Below are 15,888 nucleotides of genomic sequence, written 5' to 3' on the forward strand. Positions count from 1 at the left end.
TATTCCTCTGGAGATGAGTACAAAAAATAAAAGGGTCCCTTATGATGGGTTACATCAGTGAAAATAACATTAACAGTAGGGACCTTCAAATGTTCAAGTCTTTGTTCAAATGCGACATAGTGTACATGTTATGCCTCATTTTTTAATGACTTGACCTGATGGTGACATCTGAACTTAGAAGAATAAGGATTAACCCTTTGAGTGCTGTAATTTTTCCCACCAAAATTTTAGTGCAACATTTTACCAATATTTATGAATTTTTCTGTAATTTTTTTTATAACAGTCATCGCATTTTATCAGCTGCAGTTTCAAATTTTGGCAACAATCTTAAAAAAATTTACCGCGATATATTGTTTAAAGGCGACAAAAATTGACTTTAGTGCTCAAAGGGTTAAAACACTCCGCATTTAAATACATGCTTCTTCACTTTGTGCTTTCAACTTACCTCACATCTCCAATTAGCTTGTGTTTATTCATTAATTCTCTGAAACCATCCATGATAAATGTGCCCACTTTGGTGGCATTTTCCCGCAGTTTGTCGTTTTCTACCACATCTAAAACAGCCATTGCGATAGCACATGACACAGGATTGCCGCCATACTGGTGGGGAAAAAAAGCAAATATATATACTTTCAGGTAGAATGGACCTTGAGGACAGATATTCCCATGCTCAAATTTTACAATTTCTGATACACACTTTGTTTGGGCTCCTTTTGAAGCTCTTGGAGTTAAACAAATTTCATTTTGTATATTTTTGAGGAATGAAAATTACTGAGTTAATGCAGGGATGGAGGCCATTTTGAATTTCAAATGTCCGTAAATTTAACGGAATTGTTACTCTGACACCATAATTTGCATAGTGACCCCTGAATTTTACTATTGATATTCAAGAAGAATGTTTTAAAGTTTCCTGAATGTAAGTGAGAGCAAAAGCTTAAGTCTTTCACTTTCGTGGTGTGTACTACCTTCAAGCTCCATCAGCTACAGCTATTGATGAATGTTGAAGTATTTTTTGTTTTGTAAAATACAATTCCCTATTCTATTCCCTCAGTCACATTGAAACACTTTTTGTTCAACATGTCAACATAGTCTATGTGTGTTCAATGTTCAATTTTATTGTTGACGACTCAACTTTTGATCTAATTTGTCAACAATCCTATTCCATATTTTACACAATGCAAGGTGCTGACAAGGCTATGAAAGTATCTTTCAACATACTGTAGAAAGCAGAGTGAGAAGACCTATTTATTTACATTCCTGATTTTCACAAAACTAAACTCGTAAAAATTGTATTTACTCCATACCCTTCAAAATGAGCCCCTACATGTGGTAAAAGAATATTGTAAGAGTTCGAGAGTCAGAATTTCTGTCCCGAGGTGAATTAGACCTTAAGGATAAAAATGATGCAATTACTTAGTATCAAATGTTACAGCTAATGCCCCTCTTATAAGAATGAAATGGTGCGGTGAACTAGTCAATCACATGCTACACATGAATCTGAACTTCATTCAGGGAGGTCAACACATCACTTTTCTTGCTCAAGTTACATGTTAATTACTTTCAATTGATCCCGATGAAAGCCAACTTGCAAAGTCTACAAAAATAAAACTCTGATGTATTTGCCTCCAATGCTCAAATCAGGGCTGATGTCTATGTGACAAATTGACCAAAGCCTGGGAGAATTGTTTATCTTACGGAAGAGGTCATTTTTAAATAGGTGGTACTGCCTGATACCTCCAAACGGCACACCTCTACCTCGTTTTCTGCGAGGATTACTACAGCTAAGGTTGCATGAATATTCATGAGGAACTCATTACCCAAGACTGGAGGTGAAGCATTCACACCTCTACTAATCCCCATTACTACTAAAGATCGTGGTAATCCCACGGGCGCAGTGGTAAACTGCGTGAAAGGTTCTACTGTACAGTATTTATGGTAATACTTTTTCAGTTGATATCTCCATTATGACACTGTGTTGTAATTGCTGTTTGAGACGACTAATCTTGGCAAATACTGATATTTTTGAAGAAATTCAACTCTAACCAGTCCTCGACTGATCATAGGGACTTAAAATCATAAGAACGGGAATAAACTTACATATTTGACAGGTTTTGGTGGTGCTGATAAAATGAAGACACAGAGACATGTGCGTCCTTTGACATGCATTAGCACAGTGTGTCAACGCTGCCTTTTCGTCATGTTTGCCGATGAAATTTGACAACCAAAGTGGCAAAAGAAAATCGTACCCAATTCACCATAAAGGCGTTATTAATTTTTATCTCAACAATGTGGTAAAACAGAAATATCATACTTGTTTCTTTTTAGTCAAGCGTCAACTCTGGCTTCTCTCCCAAAGTCCACTAAAACTGCATGTACTTCTGCATTCAGTGCAGTGACTGCTTTCTGGGAAGTACATAAACCCCCTAGTCTCGCGAGAGTTTTGACATCACATGCATATGTGTATGGGCAGTCTCGCGAGAATGATGATGATTGTAAATAGCTAGGAAATGCAACGTAAACTGACCGTTAAAGGCTGAAAAACTGAATCACTGTCACAGGGCTAGTTGCTGTTCTTGGCAAATTTACTCCTATTTCAGCAAAATTGTTCATTTGAGGAGGATTCATGCCATAAAACATCTAGTGAAAAAAGTCCCACTAAACTATGATTGAGATAATTCATTCATGATATGCATGATGTAGAGTAACTGTGTGATACGTTACAAAATGGCTAGTATACTATTGCAGTATTGAGAATTTCTATGGCTGCGCTGAGGACTGCATTGATGATGTACTAAACAGCGATGAATTCCGCGGTGTCATTATGCATGAAACTTCATTTAAGGTGCTAACTGCTTTTCAGAAAGTCCCTCCAGGGTTAGAGGTATACCGCGGGAGGTATCTGGCAGTACCACCGATTTGAAAAAGACCTCTTCCCTTACTCCAAAGATATTTATACTACTGAACAACTTGACTAAATAGGAGCTTGATGGTTTTAGTGTCAAAGAGAGATGTGAGGTACACTACACGATACTACCTCAACAATGACATTTTGAATTTGCAATTTGGCATTAAACTTTCTACAGTGAAAACCAGTTGAGAATGGGCAATGAAATTGATCTAAATGTTATCACACTTGTGTAATTTGTTTGCAAAGTTGTTTCAAATTTTCCTACAGAATTGGTAATTGTATATCTTGTTCACATTGGCAACCCAACTGAAATCTGGCGCCGACGCAAAATAATTGTCCTTTTGGGATTAAATTTGGTCCGTGTCCACACCTACCGGTACCAGAATTAGGGCCGACATAACTTTACCTTCCTTTGTGACCTCTGACCTGTCAAAGTTCAAAATGGCGTATTTGAATATGGCATGCTGTTTTTACTGTTCATGATTTTCCTGTGTTTTTACGCACAAGAAGGGCAATATGACTACCACTCACCCTTTTAATCATCGGAGAGATCTTCACTATTTATTGGATGAGCATATGGTATATATAAGACCGCGGTGGAGAAATAACCAGTGCGCGGCATTTTTGACATGCCTCTCTAGTCTATTACGTGCACTGTGGAATCGAATGACATGGTCTCGTTTGCGGAACAAAGGTTGGTGGGAAGTTCTGCGTACATGGGATGATATTAAAATGTAAAGACTGGATTGAAAACTTTCGATAGGTGTAAACTTTAGTTTCAAACGTCGTTTTTTTTGTGCGAATAGGGTGACTAGTTCAACTTCGATCCATGGCAGAGGCCTGTTTCAACTGGGACCAGGGCCGACGTAACGTGTCCACACTGGCGATTTGCGTCGGACCAAATTTTGCGTCGGACCAAATTTTGCGTCGGCCCTGAGTCGGCCCTGAACCCCCCCTTCTAACCGGGACCAAACTGAGTCGGCCCAGGGCCGACTCAGTGTGTCCACATTGGTTTTTTTACGTCGGCCCTGGCCCAGGTCCGGACCTGGGCCGACGCAAAGTCGTCAATCTGAACGTACTCGTCGTTAAGTTGCAGCAAACAACAGATGGATGAAACCGGTCAGTGGTAGGAACTGGAACTGGTTGCGGTGTGTATGCGTGTGTGGTTTTCTGAAGGGAAAAGAAACTAAATTGTTCAAAATATTCAACGATTGGTAAAATATTTGGGTTTCCTTTTCAGCTTTAATCTTTTTAAGCCAACAACTTCAAGAAATGCTGAGGCAAAGAAAGAGTACAGTTGACTCTGACTCAGCTGTGACATGGGATGGTATAGCAATATTTTACAATGGCCTTTATCTAGAGTGTACCAGACAGTATACTCCCTGGCGTGTGCTTTATGATGGGTCAATACATATACTTCGTTCACATTTGCAATCCAACTGATATTTGGGCCGACGCAAAATAATTGCCCTTTTGGGAACAGATTTGGGCTGCGTCTGCACTTATCCACACTTACCGGCACCAGAATTTGGGCCGACGTAAATTTACCATGTAACCTCTGGCCTGTCAAAGTTCAAAACGGCGCATTTGAATAATGGCACGCTCTTTCTACTGTTCACCATTGTCCTCCATTTTATGCGCACAAGAAGGGCAAATATGACTGCCACTCGTCATTTTAATAATCGGAGGGATCCTCACTATCTATTGGATGAGCGTAGGGTATATGCACGGCGGCGTTGGAGAAATGACCAGTGCACGGCATTTTTGGCATCGTTAATAACCAATGCGTCTCTCACTTGCACTGTGAATCGAATGACATGGTCTCGCTTGCGGAGCCAAAGTTGGTGGGAAGATGTAGTTCTACGTACATGGAATGATAGAGACTGGATCGAGAACTTTCGGTAAGTGTAAACTTTATTTTCAGATGCCCGTTTGTTTTGTGTGAGTAGGATGCCTAGTTCAACTTCACTCCATGGCGGAGGCCTGGTCAACTGGGACCAGGGCTGACGCAATGTGTTCATACTCGTGAATTCGCGTCGGCCCAAATTTTGCGTCGACCCTGACCTCCTTCTTACTGGGACCAAACTATGTCAGCCCTTGGCTGACGCAGCTTGTCCACATTGGTTATTTTACTTCGCCCCGGGCCAAGCACCAGTGCTACAACGACGCAAAGTGGTCAATCTGACCGACACAATAGTCCTTTGATCAGTGCCACTACTGTGACAATTTAGGAACAAGTTCTCAAACCAATTTACACAAGTGTGATAACATTTGGATCATTTCATCATTGATTCTCAACTGGTTTTCACTGTAAACCTCCTTATTTCAATGCAAAAGTGCTGCTCTAATGCGGTAAATCTTGGTCGTCAACTGAGAGCTTCACATTTTCAGTTCCCTTCATTACGCCCATCCCATAATATCATGAAAATCACAACAATAATCAATGATAACCATGGTAACCAGTGCCACAATAAGATCCTTACTGTATTAAAGTATTCCATGCCAGTTGCCGCAAAGCTGCGCGACAGTTCCTCTGTGGTGATCAATGCAGAGACAGGGTGACCATTTCCCATTGGTTTACCCAATGTAACAATGTCAGGAACAGCATCTGAGAAATTGGGGATGAAGAATTGTCAGTAATTTGAAAGAATATGTTGACACAAATACAGACGATATATTTTCATGGATCTTTCTGGCTGAATGAAAGTAACTGTGGCCATGCATTAAAATTAGTAAACCAATATCTTGAACTGCAAAGCCTTTGTTATTATTTTTCATAAAACATCTTACTTACAAGCAAATGGTAAATATCTGACTGTGTAATTATGCATGCAAATGGCAAAATCAAGAATACAGAGATGATTTAGGGGCATGATCTTCGGAATCAAGCATTATTTTCAATTTCAAAGGCATGCCCTGAAGGTCTGTTATTATTCTGCTCGTAGAAAATTCTAGGGAGTCCACACTGATTGATGTGATAACACTAGTATTCTAGGAAGTCCACAATGAGCTATCTGATAATATTCTAGGGAGTCCACACTGATTGATGTTATAACACTAACAAATCTAGGGAGTCCACAATGAGTGATGTGCCTGCAACTCCTCCACACTATACCCTCATTTTTGATTGAATCTGAACTAGCCATGCTCAGATTACTTGCATGACATTGATGAAGCTGCAAACTGTAGACATTGAAAGTTACAAGGCAATCAAACTGCAAATTTAAAAATAGCGTCATGACACTGTAGCTCCCATCCTGGACTATTTAGTGTTTGTTCTCTGGTCAGATATTTGAACATGTGTGAAAGGGATAAAGTGCATGAAGTGAAAATACTTAAATGAAATGTACTGGAGACAGTGAAATATGTTTAATGTAATTATTCAGAATATAAAATGGACAAAATACAGAATTAGATATATCGAATACTTTGATACAACCATTAACTCAACAAGTCATTCACAATGAGATAGTCCCCACTTGTAATAGGAGTATTAGTCTTGATGGGGCAGGAAAATGTGGTCATTAAGAAGTATCACTGGAGTGTATATGTTGAGATCTATAGGCACATAGGTCTATGTCGTTGTTCCCAATTTGAAACACATGAGGCATGTCTAAGTTATGGTTCTAAATCGGGAAAAAAGATCAGACCTCTAGCAGTATTGGCCAGCCAAGAAATACATATGCGCATTATAAATGAGGTACAAGATGTGACATCTTAAGGTCTAATATCCTATCAAAATTGGAGGGTATAGAACTTGTGGTTACTGAAATATGCATATATATGTATAATCAAGGTCAAAGGTCATTGAGGTCACATGACATTTTGAAAAAAAAAATTATATTGCTAATTAATCCATATATGCCAAAAAATCAGATCTCTAGCTCTATTCGCTTGCCCAGAATTAGATGTGTACATAATTAATGAGGTAAAGAGTGTGTTGTCATAAGGTCTCCCATCCTACTAAATATAAAGGACATAGCACTTGTGGTTACTTATTTATTGACATAAACATATATTTTAGGTAAAAGGTCATCGAGGTCACATGACATTTGGTCAAAAAATTTCTCTCCTATAGTTATCCCTATATACCAAAAATCAGACATCCAGCTCTATTGGCTCGCTCAGAATGAGATATGCGCATAATTATTGAGGTACAGTATGTGGCGTCATAAGGTGTCCAATCATGCCAAACATGAAGGGTGTAGTACTTGTGGTTACCGAGTTATGGAAAAATATGTATATTTGAGGTCAAAGGTCACCGAGGTCACGTGACATTTTGTCAAAAAAAAATGTTTTGCTAAGTTATCCCTATATACCAAAAATCAGACCTCTAGCTCTATTGGCTCGCTCAAATTAGATATGCGCATAATTAATGAGGTACAATATGTGGCGTCATAAGGTGTCCCATCATACCATACATGAAGGCTGTAACACTTGTGGTTACCGAGTTATGGACAGATATATATTTGAGGTGAAAGGTCACCGAGGTCACGTGACATTTTGTCAAAAAAATTGTATTGCTAAGTTATCTCTATATACCAAAATCAGACCTCTAGCTCTATTGGCTTGCTCAAAATTAGATATGCGCATAATTAATGAGGTACAATATGTGGCGTCATAAGGTGTCCCATCATACTATACATGAAGGCTGTAGCACTTGTGGTTACTGAGTTATGGACAAATATGTATATTTGAGGTCAAAGGTCACCGAGGTCACGTGACATTTTGTCAAAAAAATTGTTTTGCTAAGTTATCCCTATATACCAAAAATCAGACCTCTAGCTCTATTGGCTTGCTCAAAATTAGATATGTGCATAATTAATGAGGTACAATATGTGGCGTCATAAGCTGTCCCATCATACCATATATGAAGGGTGGTAGCACTTGTGGTTACTGAGTTATGGACAAATATGTATATTTGAGATCAAAGGTCATCAAGGTCACATGACATTTTGTCAAAATATCCGAGATATCTGCGTGAACGGATGGACTCACGGATGGACGAACAGACGGACATGACCCAATCTATAAGCTCACTGGACTTCATCCGTGGGGACTAAAAATTGTGTCACTGCATCCTTTTTGCAATATGAATACGATGAGAAACTAAATTTTTATTTTTTGTGGCCTTATACATGGGAGTCTATGGAGATCTGCCTTATACATGGTAGTCTATGGACATGTAAACTAAAATATGCAAATTTGACCACGATTTGCCCAAATTTGGGAAAGGTCACTCCTATGCACTTCCATACCAAGTTTCAAATCAATCGGACTTGTAGTTTCAGAGCAGGAGATTTTTTGACCAAAAATGGGAGAAAATTAAAAAAAATTCATGAAAAATAGCAAGTCCAAGATACTGACCCAAGATGCGCACAATCATTTCATGTCAGCCCAAAGTACTTACATGCTAATTTTCATGTAATCTGCTCAGTGGTTATTGAGTTTTTTCAATTTTGACTGTTTTTACATTTTTTCACTTAATTTGCATATTTTTGGCAATGACAACTTCATTTGAACAAAATCTCATCTACAGCCCATCATCCATGTACACACCAAATATCAAGATGAAATGTACAGCGGTTTTGGAGTTTTTGATGTTGACGGACAGACATACAGACATACAGACATACAGACATACAGACATACAGACACACAGACATACAGACATACAGACATACATACATACAGACATTTTCCTAGCCTATAAGAATAGCTTCCATTGCCATATATACATATGGCTATGGGAGCTAAAAAGACAAAAAAATACAAGTAGACTTTTCAAAAATTCATATTGGCAGACTGCATTGTTTTACAAAGGAGGTCTTATGCTGACCACAACTCACCTGGGCCTTGAGATTGGAATGCCCACCAATATTTGCCCACCCTGCCAAAGCCGACCTGCACTTCATCTGCGATACAAACACCACCACTTTCACGAACATACCTTTCATGAGACAGACAAAAGAAAGAGCTTTAAAGATTTCTGTTTGACAACAGGAGTAACTTAACATATCAAGAATCTTAACATCTGGCATTAGACTCAATATTATTAAGTCTTCACAAAGACTGCATGAGATGACATATTTCCAAAGCAATGCAATACAATGCAAGCAGAAACCAATTAAGCTCATATTCATATGTAAAATATGGTAGAGTTAGTCCTATAACAACAACAACATTTGATTTGCAATTTTGCAAGTTATTAGCCATGAGCTGATACAATCTAAACAGTATCGATGTATTGTATCTAGCCTATCACACCGTTTTGAGAGTTTCTTCTGCTTTCCTATCAAATTGAATTGTACAAATAGAATGCTGTGTTTGACGAGGAGATACACTCATAAATTAGCTATATAGACAACTGCAGATCTAGGTATCTTCGTATATAGATCAAGACAAATTATAATGCAACAGCAAATGTAAAGCAACCTGTGATTGATGCAGTCAACATCTGAAATATTGTTGAACTTTTCATGAGTCAATAACTGTGATTCTTGAATTCAGTTCATAATGGTTTTCATCTGATAGGCTGACAATTTCGTTGTAACACACCATGTCAAAACTCTCTGTCACAATTCATTGCTTTATGTCAAAAGGTATGCATCACTTTGGTAATGATGCATACAAAGAGCCAGTTGCCAGTTAACAGTTTCCAAAACTGTTAACTGGTTAACAGTTCAGGAGATCTGTTGACTGGGTTTGTTTAAGGGACTGTCATTACATGCACACATCCAGAACGCATAAACAAAAATGGTGGTCTTGCCTACGCCTGACGCCAATGATGGCAGAGGAACTTCTGAAATTTTCAGTGAGAAAATTGAATGTGTGTTATAAAACATATATTGACTGGCCATGAGGGTAAACAGCATGATTGTTTTTCCTCAGGATTGAGTTTGTTTCCCTTTCGGCCTAGACAGACTGTTTTAGGGCCTTCAGTAAACATAATGTAAGCTGTTACCCTGACGTCCAGTCAACCTGTGTATGATAATGTAGTAACAATTGAAAGCCTATTTCTCATCAGACGGGGAAAATTGTATATTAAGTGGGGGACAATACATGCCCTTTAATCATTGACCATAACAGTATCATTTTGATGAAAGCAGTACCAGCACACTGGCAACCTTGACTGTAAAATGGTGTAAACCTTTGCTTTCAACAATTTTTTTACAGTCTGCACTTTGCTCTGTTGTTAGTTCATTTCTGTTGACAAGCATTTGGTTTAAAGTCTGCCTATGTTTCAAACATAGAGCAAGAATACAGCTGAGAACTGGTTGAAAAGCTTTTATGCATTTTAATAAAGCTGCTAAAACTGTGGTGCCTGCAACTGTTTAACTTCATGAATAGCATTAATTCATATTGTCACCAGATAACTGTCACAGTTAGCGTTTGAAATCGGTTACTCTGATTGGTTACTTACTTGTATGCATTTTTCAGATAATTTGGGGGTGGAATTATCTGACCTCCACAACTCTGTAATGATTCATGTATAAATCCAGCAACCTGTATTTGGAAAAAAAAGATTAAGAGTAATGAATATTCCATGTTTGAGATACTGACATTTTTTGTAAATATCATATCGAAGGAAATGTTGTTTGAAAGTCTGATAATCAATGTTGAAGTAACACTTGTAAGATAGCATGCTGGAACCAAGGATTGCATGTGTTACAAAGACGACAAATTGTTCAGTTGATCTCTGATCTTTAAAAGATCTTCATGGCAGATGATGAAATCACTCGAGTACTGCACGTCTACTTCAACATCTACAAAATCAGTTGACAATTGGTCTCCATCGGGAGATTAAATGTAAAGTTGGCATATTGTGAGATTCAAGGTCAGCACGACTGTGAGAACGTGTGTGAAATCGGGTAGAAACAGACAAAGGAAAATTTAATGAACAACTTGATTGGAGCTTAAGAATCTTGATTCGTGTCAAAACTAGCTCTCCTCATAGCACACTTTCACAGTCATGTTTGACTTGTCATCTAAATTCACATCTGTCATTTAACATATCTTACACTGAGTCAGCCAGCCTACTCCACCTTTCCTGTTTTTGTAGACCTCGTCATTATGGCATGAACGGCATATCACCTTTTTATCAATCATCTCTTCTGACAGTTTTCATTGCTTTTTCAGAATTCTCTCCTCATGAGCAAAACATGGATCCCCAGCCCCACCCTCTAAGATATAGATGCAAACTTGTAGCTCTACGGTGAGGCGGTCGGTGATTTTTTGTTTTTACGACTATGCTCACCAGTAGTGCTACAATGTCAAAGACCCTATCGATTGGAAAACAAGTCATGATGACACAGTCCCCGCTCGCACCATTAATTGTGATGCACATACACACTACAATACAATGACTGTGTGCCAAGTTTGAATGAAATTGGTTCAGGGATAGTTGAGTTATGGTTCAAAAATGAAAAAATCGCAACAAAATGGCCGCCCGGCAACCATATTGGTTTGCATCACAAAATAAATTGACGTGCATATATGTGCCATAGTACTTTATCTGTGTACAAACATTGAATGAAATTGGTTCAGGTATAGTTGAGTTATGGCTCAAAAACATGAAAAAATCGCAACAAAATGGCTGCCAGGCGGCCATATTGGATAGTATCGTGAAATAAATTGACGTGCATATGTATGCCACAGTACTTTATCCTTGCACACAGTTTGAAAAAAATTGGCTCAGGGATAACAGAGAAACGGCTGCTGATGGACAGGAGGAAGGACTGACAGATGGACAGATGGGACACAATCTATAAGTCCCCGCCGGACGCTTCCGCGGGGACTAATAAGCATGATATCAGTGTAGTGCACCCATTTGTACAATATGCAAATACCAGTTGTGTTCACCACAAAGCAGACACACGCGAAATGTTTCGTTTTGCCGATCATCTTTGGGGAGTGCAATCGCTGTGTCCCAGGTGATTTTAAACCCCCAATATGACAAGGTTAGTGTAGATGATTCTGAAACGTTCTGTTTTGATAGATAGGCGCAATGATAAACAGTAGAACGAATATATTTGGTACCTTCAGTGCACTGCACTGATGTTACCCTTATTTGTCAATCTATAGGGCCTTTGGCATTTTAGCGCTGCTGGTGAGTGAGAATGCAAAAACCAAAAGTCACCGACCGCCTCACTGTAGAGCTACAAGTTTGCAGCTGCCCAAGATATAGAGTATGGATTCCTTGCATGTTGGTCAGTATTTGTTGTTGTTTTGCAACACATATATAAATGATTTCAGAAAATATACAAGAACATTTCTGCTTTTACAACAGCATTAAGGGTGATTCCGTTAAATAACAGGAGAATTCCAGTATCCTTTACCAGCTTACTGCCCTAACAGAAAAGACTTTATTGATAAATTTACTTGAAACAAGCATATTGAGTTTGGAGGAGTAGGCTTTTGTGTTTGAAGATACATAATGTACAAATAACAAGAATTAGAAAATGTCATTTTCCATGCAATGACATCATTGCAAAGACTGAACAATATTAAAATTAATCAAATACAATATGGAAGAAATAATATCTTTAATAGTACCAGCCCTACCAAATAGTATCCAATGCTCCGAGCACAATATGTCAGTACTCAACTGTGTAAGTGATATTGTTAAAGGGCCAGTAGCTGTACCTTTTGATGATAGAAGAAGAACTTATAATTGATGTACAAAACAAGAAAAGTGAAAACTCATCAAAAAAGTTTCGGAGTTACAGCTACTGGTCCTTTAATTATTTAAGTGTTTCAAATCACACATGATAATGACTCATTATAAACAGAGCATGAATCTGCAAGAAAAACAAATCAACTCTGTGATCTACATTCTCATATTGTAATCGATTTCAGTGTGTGATAACTTTCCAATGCAGTGTTGTTTTCTTGACAAAGTATTTTAAAATATTTTTCCTGCAAGGACAGCTTGATATCTAATAAATCCCGGTGGAATATTAAATTTAAAAGCAAATAATACTGCTACAAAGCTTGAAGGTCACCTCTAATGTAATATCAAAAACATCTTGATGCTGATCCAATTAGTCTTAAAAGACAAAAACAAATCATAGAAACATCTTGATTGTTACCTGTCTCCCATTACGAGTGGCTTCATCAATGACTTTCTTCACTTCTAGCGCATATTTCTCACCCGCGTCTCTCAAATCCCTGTATTTGCCTCTGTATGTATCTGGAACTGGCGCCTGTAATAATTAGTGTCATGGGGATTAGATTTGAACCCATGCTGATGAACTAACTGCTGATGGTGGCATATTGTGTATAATCTTTCTAGGTTCCTGTGATAATTCTATGAAACCTGTGTTTCTTTATCTTGACTTCCAAGTAAAGATCAACTGGCTTATAGGCTTTTTCTGAGATGTGAAAGGACACTCATGGAGAGACACTGTGTACATAAACGACCAGTGGCTGTAACCTTTTACTTTTTTCACTACCATATTTTTGTTTTCAATGTCAACAGTTTCTTGTTCTATTCTCAATAGCAAGTTGAAATACACAGTATTTAGCTTGTCAATTCAGTCTGTACATGTGTAGACTGCATTGTCGTGTTGACAAGGGAATTTTGGTCCAGGCTAGAAATCAAATATAAACAATAACAGTGAATTCTCCACATATGGCGTTTGTGTTGGCAAGCTTGCCAACGGTTTGTGCCAACAGTTTGTGTTTCAACATGCTCTGCGTATAAAACAAGAACTAGTAATTGAAGTGCAAAGCAAAAATAGTGAAAGAAATATCAACTTAAGTTACAGTTACAGGCAGGCCCTCTAAAAAGTGAATTCTCAATATAAGGGGCTGAACAAATCCACAAACATTTTGTTCCCAGTGTTCTAAACTGACAAAAGAAATTCAAATAAACCACCTGTACGTTATGGTTTGCACAGCTGCATAATAACAGTCCTGCTGATGTGAAGTGCCTCAGAAAGTCATTTCTGATTGGGTGATTTAAATTATTTACAGCAACTTAAGGAGTCTGAAACTAAGGTTATTCTATAGCTGATTGGCTGATAGGAATGATTCAATAATGACAATGATATTAAGCCAACTGAAAGTCATTATGAGCAAGACTTCTTTTCACACAATTCTATTATTTTTACACAATTTAGAACTTTCTCATTAACACGATCTGGGAAGATATTAGGGCATTAACGATGAGTTATGCTAAACTATGCCTACAGCTGTACTCTAGTACACTTTAACACTAGAAAATTGAATTTTCATAGGATTTTCATGCGTGAAGTGGCCCCTCTGAGCTCCGGTGGTCAAATCAAAGCTGTGACAGCACTCTTCCTTTGACACTTGTTTCAAGTTGTACTTGAACTTGTATAAGAACGACGTAAAATATGACACAGTACACACTTCAACAAGAAACCAGACTCATTATCTCCCCAATTTACATCACTTATCACTTTATTCTGACAGATAACTTTCACCATTTCTTATCAGTGATTTCCATCTTGTCATTGGAATCAATCAAGGCAACATTCTTGATGAGCCTTTCAAAAGCTGATAGATTTTTGGATCATAAGATGAGCATCAAATCAACACCAAATCAGCATGTTTTCTCAGCGAATAATGGCATTATGCCCACTCCCTCATTAGGGACACGACACCAGGCCCCTCATCAGAAAGGAAATTAGCTGTATTGACAGATGTGATTGCTTGATCTCACTTCACACGATTTCTCTTGTTACTCTCACTAATTGCATTATAATGGCTTTCACCAATCAAAGGATGGTACCCAAGCAAATATCCCTGTGCTACACGGAAAATCAAAATAGCTTGCCTGAACACTAACACTTGGTATAAGATACAATTACTGTAAACTACAACCAAACGCAAGACTTGCTGTAATTGATGATACATCATTAAAGTTTCCCCCACGAATAAAAATACGGAAAAGCTATTAGCTTTTCTTAATTTTAGAAGATTTAAAAGCCAAAAAATTAAAATTTCCGATGTTAGCTTCTACATACACACAGTCCTCTTCTTGTTTTATTGACAGTAAGCAACACATCAGGAATACAAACCACCGGGAATGAAAAATTACATTTAGCAGTTTCACCTTTTTCAGGATATTGTCACAAATCTTTGACCATGAAATTGCCATTGGCTTGCACACTGCTAGGAAAAAAGTCTGTTTCAGCAAGCGCAGCCTATTTTGTCACACTGATATAACTCTTGAGAGTCCATCAGAAGTAAGGTGTATGTCTCTACATTGTCTCATGCAATGTGCCTATACTTGCTTTAAAATGTTTCCGTACTCCCTTGCTCAGATTACAAGAATGCCAGTGATAATCATGCAATCTTCAGAACCAAACCTAATGAGGCTATCTAATCAAAACTTCTCTGAAATGGTCACTTGTTTTCATAGATTTTGCAATATTAACATTTGATTGCGAGGTCAAAGCTTGACCATTGAGACAACACAAACAACATTTCATGGTTACTGCTAGAGCAATTTACAGTCACACTGAGATGTTTTTTGAGTTGAACAGATGATCCCAAGAGAACTACACACAATGTTCTGCTGCAAATATTGGGAAAACAGCTTCACCGCTGTTATGGACTGGGATTTAGCCATGAAAGAATAGCAGGCAACCTGATTAAAAATAGTACTGTTTACAAAATTATCTCTTTCTGTTTTTGTTTTTATAAGATGTTAACCTTTTGACATAGAAAGTTGAGTTGCTTTCACCGGCAGCCCTATGCATGCTGGTTCAGAGTTTACACTATGCAGTTGATCGGCAGCATACATGACGTCTTTGTCCCAAGTTTAATTTTTTATTTCAAGATATGATTCAAGTAGAAATATCACCCATATTATCACTGCACTTCTGTATCCAGGGATTGTTTAATCAGTTTGATTTGAAACAGCGATATAAAATACTGTGTCAGTTATGCTATGAAATCTTGCTAAGTTTTGCTTTCTTTAAGTTGGATATGGTTGTCAATCAGCATCA

General features: G+C 37.9%; 1 protein-coding gene across 1 annotated transcript in view; it reads right to left on the reverse strand.

Annotated features, from left to right (window-relative positions):
- LOC139123212 (ethanolamine-phosphate phospho-lyase-like) overlaps nucleotides 1–15,888 on the reverse strand; it is a 42,471-nt gene that overhangs the window by 11,929 nt on the left and 14,654 nt on the right. The window contains exons 6-10 of the mRNA XM_070689324.1: nucleotides 13,000–13,113; nucleotides 10,332–10,414; nucleotides 8,758–8,858; nucleotides 5,392–5,516; nucleotides 446–600 (exon numbers count right to left, since the gene is read on the reverse strand). Of these exons, the coding sequence (XP_070545425.1) occupies nucleotides 446–600; nucleotides 5,392–5,516; nucleotides 8,758–8,858; nucleotides 10,332–10,414; nucleotides 13,000–13,113 (578 nt within the window). The remainder of the gene's footprint in view (nucleotides 1–445; nucleotides 601–5,391; nucleotides 5,517–8,757; nucleotides 8,859–10,331; nucleotides 10,415–12,999; nucleotides 13,114–15,888) is intronic.

This window comes from Ptychodera flava, chromosome 22 (genome assembly GCF_041260155.1).
Source record: "Ptychodera flava strain L36383 chromosome 22, AS_Pfla_20210202, whole genome shotgun sequence".
NCBI lineage: Eukaryota > Metazoa > Hemichordata > Enteropneusta > Ptychoderidae > Ptychodera > Ptychodera flava.